The sequence below is a fragment of the Capra hircus genome, chromosome 4 (genome assembly GCF_001704415.2).
Source record: "Capra hircus breed San Clemente chromosome 4, ASM170441v1, whole genome shotgun sequence".
Taxonomy (NCBI): Eukaryota; Metazoa; Chordata; class Mammalia; order Artiodactyla; family Bovidae; genus Capra; species Capra hircus.
In genome coordinates, this window is record NC_030811.1 from 98,130,521 (window position 1) to 98,142,382 (window position 11,862).

Below are 11,862 nucleotides of genomic sequence, written 5' to 3' on the forward strand. Positions count from 1 at the left end.
GCTTCTGAAAAAAGAATATTTAAATCCATATAAAACATAGAATGATTGAGATTATGAAAATGTCATCAACTATAGAACCAAGTTACTGACACACAATTACATTTTTTTTCCTACAAAGCTTTTATCATCCCTTTTCCTTTCTTTGTAAAGCATCATTATAATAATTTTCATTTCTTAAACACTGCACCACATCAATTAATCTATTATCCCCACTCCCTTCTTTATATGGAAGAAGCCCTTGACTGCAGGTTTCTTCCTGAGTTTCTTGCAGATCAGGGTCTCAGTTGGATCCTCTTTTTGTTGCCATTGTTGTTTTTAACAAACTTATATTTTAGAGCACTTTGAGGTTCACAGTAAAACTAAGGGGAAGATACAGATATTTCCCATATAGCTCTCATCTATAGACACATTGTGTTCACTCAAAGTCCATAGTTTGCACTGGGTCCATTCGATGTTGTTCATTTCATGGGCTTGGGCAAGTGTATAAGGTCTTTATAATAACAATATACCTGTTATTGTAACATCACAAGGAATGTCACTGTCATAAAAATTCTCTGTGCTTCATTTACTCATCCGTCTCTCCCATAACCCCTGGCCCACTGATCTTTTCACTGTCTCCATAGTTTTGCCTCCTCCAGAGTGTCATATAATTGGAGTCTTACTGGATATAGCCTCAGATTGATTCCATTCACTTAATAATGTGCATTTAAGTTTCCTCCGTGTGCATTCATGGCTAGATAGCTCATTTCTTTTTAGCACTGAATAATATTCCTTTGGGCTTCCCAGGTGGCGCTAGTGGTAAAGAATGGGCCTGCCAACGCAGGAGTCATAGAGACATGGATTCGATCCCTGGGTCATGAAAAGCTGCTGGAGGAGGGCACAGCAACCCCCTCCAGTATTCTTGCCTGGAGAATCCCATGGACAGAGGACCCCGGTGGGCTACAGTTCATAGGGTCGTACAAAGTCAAACACAACTGAAGCAACTTAGCACACGCACACACACAGTATTCCTTTGTCTTGATTGATGCAGCACAATTTATTTATCCATTCACCTACTGAAGGACCTCTTGGTTGTTTCCAAGTTTTGGCAATTATAAAAAAAGCTGCTGTAAATATTTGTGTACAGGTTTTTATGTAGATGTAAGTTTCCAACTTTTTTGTGTAAATTCTATGAGTGCAAACACTGGATCATATGATGAGTATATTTAGTTTTATAAGAAACCACCAAACTGTCTTCCAAAGTACCATTTTGCCCTCCCAGTACCTATGTATGGGAGTTCTTCTTGCTCCACAGCCTCACCCATGCTGGGTGTTGTCCATTTGATTCTCTGTTTTTTGAATCTCTTTCTTAGCTCATACATCTGTTTTGCTGGAGAACACCCTCAAATATGTTTTAAAGGGCATATAAAGGGCAAGCTCTCTAGATCTTTCTATGACTGAAAATATATTCATTGTACCCTTGCATTTAATCGATACATCAACCAACATAGAGAAATCTAAGACAGAATTAACTTTTCCTCTGAGGTTTAAAGGCATTCCTCTGTTTTCTTCTACCATTAATGTTTTTTAGAAGCCTGATGCCATGCTGATTTTCAGGTCTCTGTAAGTGACCCGTTTTTCCTCTCAGAGGGCATTTGTTGTTGTTGTTGTTGTTGTTGAGTCGCTAAGTCATGTCCAACTCTTTGTGACCCCATGGACTGCAGTGTGCCAGGCTTCCCTGTCCTTCACTATCTCCCAGAGTTTGCTCAAACTCATGTCCATTGAGTTGGTGATGCCATCCAACCCTCTCATCCTCTGTCACCCTCTTCTCCTCCTGCCTCCAATCGTTCCTAGCATCAGAGTCTTTCCAGTGAATCAGCCCTTCACATCAAGTGGCCAAAGTGTTGGAGCTTCAGCTTCAGAGGACATTTAGAATCTTCTGTATGTCATTGTGCTTTGAAATTTCAAAATAATGTGTGATTTGAGCTGGGAAGGACAGGGATCAAAGTTTGCTGGAAGGTTCTCGAGAGCACTGCTTGGCACAAAAATTCAGAAGCAGGAATCAGCAAGGAGTGCTTGGAAGATTTGAGAATCAGCTTTCAAACCCAGCCCTTGCATTAACCGACTTGAGTGGGGCATTTCAGATTACAGAACCTAAATTTTTGTCCTGTATTATAAAATAAGGGTGTTGACACCTACCTCCTTAGGGCTATTGGGAGGGTATACTTAGATAATATGTAAGTAAAGTTATGAAAAAAATATTGTTTTGGTATTAGGTATGATAATTCCTTGAAGATAGATCCATCTTCATTCTAATCTTATTAGGATGCTCTGATAAGTACTTGGTTTGGTGGATGTGGCATACAGAGACTGGGTGTTAAGCAGGGTGTTCCTATAACATGAGGAAGAAAAATAATACTCTTCACAACAAAGAGTAGGTAGGAATATTCAAAGCTGAAAAACAAGGAGCTAGGAAAGAAAATATCAATGAGCTGGGCCAAATAATGCCTGGAGGATGAATCCAGAAAGACTTTCCTCTCTTCCTCAGTTTTAGTTGAACTAAAGTCAACTAAATTTGGAAATCTCAGCAGTGGCCACAGGACTGAAAGAGGTCAGTTTTCATTCCAATCCCAAAGAAGGGAAATGCCAAAGCATGTTCAAACTGCCACACAATGGCACTCATTTCACATGCTCAATTTCACATTTCACATGATAATGCTCAAAATCCTTCAAGCTAGACTTCAGCAGTATGTGAACTGAGAAATTCCAGATATACAAACTGGAATTAGAAAAGGCAAAGGAACCAGAGATCAAATTGCCAGCATCCTTTGAATCATAGAAAAAGCAAGGGAATCCCAGAAAAACATCTACTTCTGCTTCATTGAATACACTAAAGCCTTTGACTGTGTGGACCACAACAAACTGTTGTAAATTCTTAAAGAGAAGGGAATACCAGACTACCTTACCTGCCTCCTGAGAAATCTGTATGCAGGTCAAGAAGCAACAGTTACAGGTAGACGTGGAACAATGGACTGGTTCCAAATTGGGAAAGGAGTAAGTCAAAGCTGTATATTGCCACCCTGCTTATTTAACTTCCATGCAGAGTACATCATGTGAAATGCTGGGCTGTATGCATCATAAGCTAGTATCAAGATGGCCAGGAGAAATATCAATAACCTCAGATACACAGATAAAACCACCCTAATGGCATAAAGTGATGAGGAACTAAAGAGCATCTTGATGAAGATGAAAGAAGAGAGTGAAAATGCTGGCTTAAAACTCCCCATTCAAAAAATGAAGATCATAGCATTCAGTCCCATCACATCATGGCAAATAGATGGGGAAACAATGGAAAGAGTGACAGACTTTATTTTCTTGGTCTCCACACACTGCAGATGGTGACTGCAACCACGAAATTAAAAGACACTAGCTCCTTGGAAGAAAAGCTATGACTATCCTAGACAGGGTATTCAAAAGTAGAGACATCACTTTGCTGACAAAGGTCTGTATAGTCAAAGCTATGGTTTTCCCAGTAGTCATGGATGGATGTGAGAGCTGAACCAAAAAGAAGGCCAAGCACTGAAAAATTGATGCTTTTGAACTGTGGTGTTGGAGAAGACTCTTGAGAATCCCTTGGACAGCAAAAAGATCAAACCAATCAATCCTAAAGGAAATCAATCCTGAATATTCATTGGAAAGACAGATGTGAAAGCTGAAGCTCCAGTATTTTGGTCACCTGATGGGAAGAGCCAACTCATTGGAAAAGACCCTGATGCTGGGAAAGATTGAGGGCAAAAGGAGAAGGGGGCAACAGAGGATGAGATGGTTAGATGGCATCACTGACTCAATGGACATGAATTTTAGCAAACTCTGGGATTTACGGAGGTATAGAAAAGCCTGGTGTGCTGCAATCCATGGGGTTGGCAAAGAGTCAGACATGACTAAGAAACTGAACAACAACAAAACAAAGTCTTTGGAGAGAACACAAACAGCTAGTGAACTAGACACTGTTCATCATGTACTGTAAGCTATAAACCTCTCCTCTATCCCTTTCAGAACATAGGTTTTCAATTCTATGTACATTGATAATAATACTTTTATGAGAGTAGACTTTTGTCAAGAGCAACTCAAAGAGAAGGATGAGACAGGTAGCATCTGAATACCTTGTGTAAAGCACTTAGTGTAATAGTCCGCACACGCTGAGTCAAATCTTGTCATTATGAGTGTTAATATTATAATTATAAGGTGGGGCCACCTATCGTACTATATAACCCTGACAGTTCTATACAGACAAGAAAACTGTGCCTTGTAATCCTTCATCTGGTTTCTATATGCACATTTTTATTTCATATTAAATACTTATAAAACTGAAACCAACTATTTTCATCTTTCTATTCTTAGAGATGCTCAATCTTAATTTGACATGGGAAGATGGAAGTAGAAAGAGTCATGAGATTTTCATGCTGTTGCTTTCTAAAGGAATAGCTGAGTAGAAATGAAAAAACTATACAAAACGTCATTCTAATTCTGGCAATATTTATCTTAGCAATGCTCTTCTACCTTCATCTAGAGAAGGGAATGGATACGCACTCTAGTATTCTTGCCTAGAGAACTCCATGGACAGAAACACCTAGTGGGCTACAGTCCATGGGGTCACAAATAGACACGACTGAGGGACTAACATTTCTCACTTCTACCTTTATACAGCTATTCCAGCTCCTAGGAGCCCCATCACCATTGCTTAGGATTGCCTACAGGTCTCTCTCAGTTATAAACTCAGATTCCCTCCAAACAAAACAGTCAAGTTGCAAACTTCCCTTGCTTATAGTTGGTGCTCAATAAACATTAATGTATTCAGAAACAACTAAGTAACTACCCAACTCTTAAAATAATGGAAGCACTCAAAGAGACCCTAATGTTTGGTTTATGTTTTCAGACTGCGGAGATTTAATCTATTCTAATGTCTTTGAGAGATATGTTACTCCTTTCTCAGGATTGTTTTCCTCATGGATAACAAGTTTAAAAAATAGTAATAAAAATATAAGAGTGTGGAGTTGGAACAGGCATCTGAGTCATTATTGCATGCCTATTGAGACACCCTTAACCAGGGTCCCCCAACACGAACCATCTAAACATAAGTAACACTTTAGTCCCTACAGCTTTCTGAAGCCTACACCTAGACTTTCTGTGATTATAAAACCAGCAGTTCACCCTGGTACTGGACTGGTATTATTCTCATCCTTATTGGAGTAGAGTTTGCTTCTGCTGAAATATTCAAAGATCTATGATTATTCGATGAGGCAATGTATGCAAAGAGCCTGGATACATAATAGAAATCTCATGAGTGCAACTTTCTTCCATGGTATCTCCCTGAGAGGAAAGCAGCCAGTTGTTTCTCATTTTTATAAAGAATGGACAAAAAGACAGATTTCAGTTTTTACAGAAATAATGTGAAAGAGTTGTGTGTGACCAGAGAAGTGCTTAAACAACTAAGAGGACAGAGGATAGATGATTTTAAAAATAAGACTGGCCATTATACAGCTTAGAAACTAGAACTAGAACTTCAAAGTAGTCAGTAGCATGGATTAAGGGTCCTACTGTGTCAAGAGCACTTAGCGAGATATTGTTCTATTTTCAAAGGAATAGTAACATGTGATTTCTTTTAAAAGATATTGTTAATAAAGATAGCCATGATGAAGCAAAATCTAAATAACCTAAAAATTTTAATACAGAAGGCAAACAAAATCTCATACACAATAAGTTGTGGTATTTTGGTTCTACTTTGTTATAAATTGATGCTAATCTTTTTTAAGTGACTAGCATGATATACTTCTTTTCCTACAACAACAATAGTTTGGTAATAATGATATTGTTTTCCAAAAGACCCTAATAGTAACATACCCTCTAAAGGATTTAGTCCAATAACTGTGAATCAGAAATCTTCACTTTCTTACCATGGCTTCTTATATTCTGTTTGAATCTAAGATTATTATATAAGTAGAATGTGTTAACTGCATCCTCACATATTCATTTTTAAAGGACATTTTGTACAAAAAGATTCATTTTTATATTCAGCATTAAAAAATAGTACCTTTCTGTTTAGCCTCATACTTCAGCATCTATAACACTATTGAACATACTTGTTAAATTTCTGATTCTTACTTGACTAGAATCTATTGAGGGTAGAGATTTGTGCTTTTTCTTTTTGTTAAAGGCTCTTGGTACAGTGTCTGAAACATAGTAGGGGCTCAATACATTTGATAAAATGAATGAATGATGGTATATTAGATACTCTAGAGGAGTGTAAAAATCAATGGTAAGAGGTACAGTGTAAACTAAGTGTGAATTATTAGGAGAGAAAATCTGGCTGAGATCTTTTTCAATCTACATAGATAGGTACATTCTGACATCTTAAGTATCTGGCTATTGATTCCTCAGTTAATAAGATAACAAAAGTAAAATCAAATGAAATCAGATATCCAGAGAGTTTGAGGCTGGTTTAACCTGGTGGCCTTTTACAGGTGCAATTTATTTTTACAGTACAAAGAACACTGAATCTTCCCAGAATAACCTGATTCCAACAGAGTTAAATAAAGTTGCTCATTTATCCTGATTTTTGACATACTTCTGTCTTTCTAGACTGTCTAGAAAGATCTCTATTTCCCAAAAGCCTCAGTGTGAATTTTAATGATCCAGTCCATGTGACATCCTTTTTTTTTTTTTTTCATTGCTATTAGTGAATGACAAGTGAAGGGTATTCATTTTAACTTGAAAATGTCAGCTATGCACTTTAAGAGATATATTTTTGCAGCTTGTAATGAGGTGGTGTTTCTTTTTGAAAGAAATACTCATCTCTGATGCAAGTGCTGTGCAGGTGACAACTGATATTTAATAAGCGATGGTTCTTATATTAGTCGCAGTTCTCTAAAGAAAATGTCTCAGATTGCTTTTGAAAAACTCTTAGCGTCACTAGCCCAAAGGCATGATGTGACCTTTTTATTACATAATGAGAATCATTTATTATCTTACAATGTATCTTAAAGTCACAGACAAAATGCCACTTTGATAATTGCTTTCAATTAGCTTTGAGCATAGCATATATTCATAAAATGTCTTCTCTAATTTAGACTTGAATTAGAGAAAATTACAGACATAATCTACTTTAAGGTTGTCTCATTTAAGGTGATTCGTAGTTTTATTTCAAAGAAATCAAAAAGAAGAGCTTTAGAACAGTCTTTCAGAATGTTTTAAGCAGGCTTTTCAATATTTGATTCTATTCTATTACCAATTAATTAACAAATTAGAAAGCTAGTTCATCATTTCTGACCTTTTATGCACGTTAGCTTTTGACTTTCATTCTTAATGATTGTTTTGAAATTAAGGCTTGCAGTTCGTGTTGAAAGAGAGAAACAATCTGATTAACAGGGTAAATAAGGCTTGCCTTGGTACCAAGTACATCTTGATGTGGGGCTATAATTGAGATTCTGAGTACTATAATGGTGCATCCTTTCCTGTCTTAAATAAATAATACATAACTAATGGTCAATAAATTATACTAGATAACCATGTGGCATGAATGAGGAATTTGGGGGTTTATTACAAGCCAGGTTAGAAGTAGTATGATACTTAAAATGTAATTTCAATTAAGTTTGGTTTCTTGTTAGCACCCTGAGCATTGGTATATAGTTTAAATTCATATCTTCCTTAAAAATATTTTTGCAATAATGGAAACTCTGAAACTACATTTTACGCTTGTGCTGTTTCAGTAACACAGGCAATGTGATTAACCTTAATAGAGATTCTCAGAAATTCGTATTGTACCCAAGGATTACTCCCTCCTCTTTCTCTCTTTTTTTCCCTAGATAAAAATTATACACAAGAACCAAGCCCCAATGCTGATGGGCCCTCCTCCCAAAACCGGGTTGTTCTGCTCCCTCGTCAAAAGAAGCAGAAACCGAAGCAAGGAATAATCCTGTATCATTCCATTGCTGGCACTGTGATTGTCATAATTGGGCCATGGAACACTTATGCTGGAAATCTTTGAACAAGTTTAAGTCTCCTGCTCATGTAGAATCTTGGAATTGGTTTGACAGTTTTTGTGACTGAGTTAATGTACAATTCAGCTAATAGGAAATTTATTGTCTCAGTTTTTACAGGCATCTTTGCATGAAGAAAGCGGAAGTTTACATGAAGTGATACTGCATATTTTTGTTGCATGCATTCCCATAGATTTTTATGTCTCCCATCTATTCCTTCACCAATTTCCATGTACTAACCTGTAAGAAAAATCTGTACAATAACAACAAAAAAAGGATATGTCACAGAAAATGTGATTCCAGTTATTAATAAGCACTACTTAATAATGCTTCAGTGATCATAATTGCAGATTGCTATACTTTTCCCGTTAAGAATCAAACAGCATATAAATGATCTTCAGCCTATGACTTGAGGAGCAACTTTTAATTGAAAGGTTTTATTAAATAGTTGTCTATTTGCTGTATCTAAATAGTTTTTCTTTGACTTCTTGATGCTTCGGAGTGGAATTTATTAATAAAATATCAGGTGTAAAGTTTTCTTGTGCTGAGAAGTAGGAAGTGGTTTTATTTTGTTTAGTTTGGTTTATAATTCTACACATAAGTGAAATCATGCTACTTTGCAGTAAAGTGTGTTAATATGGCAAGCCTTATTCACTTCTGCATGTGAATCTAGAAGAAAATTCTTAATCACAACAGTAACCAAATAGATGTTTGAAACTATGTGCCTAACTGTATTTCCCACCAAAGATTCAGAAAAAGATGCTTGAGAGAAATGGGTTATGCATAATTAATTAAGCATCATGAAGAAAATTTATGGTTCTAATGATTAATTTTGTGATGGCTAAAACTCTGGAAGAGAAAGAATTACCCATTAATTATAATTAAAAATCTCCTTTCACAGACAATAAGCTATGCAACACAATCAAAGCTCAATAGCTAATTTCTTGCTTTTTTGATCATTTGTGAGTATAGTTGTCTGTAATTTTGAATGGGTCAGCTAAGTACGCTTGAGAAAGTAAATGATTGTATCATTTCCTTTCGAGTATGAATTGATCCCTGTAATAATTTTGAGTTCTTTGAAGTCAATCATGCATGCAGTTAGCACCCTCCCTTTCAACTACCACACTCCCATCTCCATGACTTTTCAAATATTTATTTGGAAATAATGCCCTAGATTGTTATTAAAGTTTTTCATGGCATGGCTAAATTCTCTGATTGTTTGAAGACATTATGGAATAGCATTTTTACGTGTTTCATTTAAACCTATGATATAAAATTAAATGCTTGTTCCGAGCAGTTTGGGTATTGTTCATTCATATTGAGCTGCATCTCCTCGTTGCATGTTTTGTTTTTAAACATGCCATAAGGAAAACAAGTGCTTGAAATGCATGATTTATTAGTTTCTCTCTCCATTCTGCATTAAAGTACTAATGATTTTCAGTTCTGTTTTTCTATTGATTCATTCATCTTTGAATTACAGATAGCATTTAGTGATTCTTGAACATAATCCTGTACATGGACTTATGGATTTCCAATTAAATTGCTATAATTTTTGTTCTTTGATTGGAAGACTCAACTGAATGTTGTTATACTACTCTCAGGCAGTGTGCTATCCTGGAAGATTATGTCTAAAGCGTTTTCTTTTAGTGTTTCAGGAACATTGGATGGTAAATATAAATCAACAAACGTTTAATTGCTTTAAAAATAAAAGCTTTTGAATAAATTAAGACATTATTTAGCATTCTCAGGAAAATTATCGTTATAGTTGCAAATGTCGCAGAGCAATCACTTGCCCTAGTATAATAAAAGTTATTTGGCAGAGCAGTTATCTAGACCAGAAGAAATCTCAAAGCAGTAACAAATGCATTACTGGCATAATGTTACATAACACACACATTGATTTCTGTGTATCTATGGTTACAGGTAATAAATATTTTCACACAGACTGACAAAATTTTCTGTAATGGGCCGGCAGGCTTTGTGTCAGAAACATGCTCTGAAGGCACAAATTATTTTGTGTTCAGGACAGCATACAATTATTTCCTGGCTATCTTTCATAGTTTGAAGGCAGTACCAGTTTGTGAATCAGTTCTAACAATCTGTGCACTGAAGAGCTGTTGAATAGACAGTGAGATGAGAGAAATCAAGCAACCTGCTTACGATCTCAATAGTTGAAATAATGGGCTGTAGCTTTCCTTCAATGTAGCTAATAATTGTAGTTACATCTTCAGTCAGTGGGATTCATTGGTACCAATAATAAATGTTTAAACAGGAATCAAACTTTCCTCTCCCCAACTCACTTTCTAAAGACACTGATGAGCTTGCCCTTCAAGAACACTACTCAAGGGGTTTGGAAAGTGATTTTTAAAAACTAGTTTGATAGTTTTGAAATCAGAGAAGATATTCTCACCATTTTCTGACAGCTTCAAGTGAAGAATATGTATTTTAAGAAACATTCCAAACTTAAAGCTCTATGGTATATAGAAATATTAAATACAGTTAGCTTTGTAAGGTGGAAACTTTTCTTATATGTGTGTGGGTGAACGTTCATGTTGTTGAGTCAATCTCTTCTAAATACGGTAGATATAGTTGTATAAAGTTTTAAATGGATGAAGCTCTTGAGTAAATATTATACTGGGATTTCTGGGTTCAGAGGAAAATGGGAAAAGAGATATGTGCTTTGCTGAGTATTGCCATACAATGAGTAGATAAATAGAAATTCCAGAATAAAGCTGGATATCTATACTGCTAACAGGAAAGGAGGTGTCTGTGTAGAATGGAGAATTTTAAAGGACATAAATGTATTCCTCTACTTACATGTGTATACCATGTATATCTGATGCTGTTAAATTTATTGTGGAAGGAAAATATATTTGGTAGGAAGTAAAGAAAATAGAATTTTAAAAGAGTTTTTATTTTTAAACAGATTGTGTGATTATAGCCAGAATAAAGCAAAAGACTCAGATATTTAGTGTATTCTACTGCAGGGGGAAATTTAACTCCAGTGAGAATTATTGAATGACATATATGTGTTTTTTTCACATTTTGTTCTTTTTTCCTTATTTAGGAGGATGGGAAACAGTTGTGCTTTTCAAGGAAGAATCTGTTTTGAATCTCAGACTGTATTCTACTTGAATAAGACAAAACTTTCAAACAGCCCCATTCCTTTTTGTGTCAGAAGTTTGTTTCTCATTGGTTATAAAAAGGAAAATGTTCCTTTCTTGGCACATATTAGCCCAAAGAGCTATTCAAATATAGTACATATATTCTAAATGAAAATATTAAGCCCTTGTAATATACGTTGAGGATGTAAAATTTAAATAAATAAATAAACAAGCAAAACTTTGCAAAGGAGCTTTTATTTGGGGAAATGCAGAAATCACCCCTTAAGTCTCTCAATGAAAGTGCATTCTATTTAAATAAAGTTTGAATAAACTCACATTTAAAGGATTTTCTATATCCTTATTGTGTTTAAAAACATGGAATTCATTTCATTATACTATCTTATTTTCTCAGAAAGTGTTATTATATATAGCATCCTGCTTTTTAAAATAAAAATGTTAACACTCAGTTATGTCATTCCTTTCCACCATTTTGCCCAAATTTTGTCCATAAATTAGTTCTTCAAGCAGCTGACAATCTACCCCAGTGGATATCCACTGGGGGTACCAGGCAGGCCACCTGTCTTTTGTCAGAGATAAAGAATCTGAGTACTGGGGGACTGAATTTGGTGTCATTAAGAATTGAACCATTTCTGCTTTGCTTGGCCCCAGGATTCTGCTAAGAACAATGTTCCACCAATTTTATAAATTCCAGGAAGGCCAGCAAACCCACTGATAGCATCAAG

The 11,862-nt window shown here is 35.7% G+C and overlaps 1 protein-coding gene across 8 annotated transcripts in view; it reads left to right on the plus strand.

The window, feature by feature from the left end:
- DGKB (diacylglycerol kinase beta) overlaps positions 1-11,407 on the plus strand; it is an 876,578-nt gene extending 865,171 nt beyond the window's left edge. For all 8 annotated transcript variants that reach the window (XM_018047359.1, XM_005678984.3, XM_005678985.3 and 5 more), the window contains one exon: positions 7,842-11,407. In XM_018047359.1, coding sequence (XP_017902848.1) covers positions 7,842-7,949 — 108 coding nt within the window. In that variant the 3' untranslated portion in view covers positions 7,950-11,407. The remainder of the gene's footprint in view (positions 1-7,841) is intronic.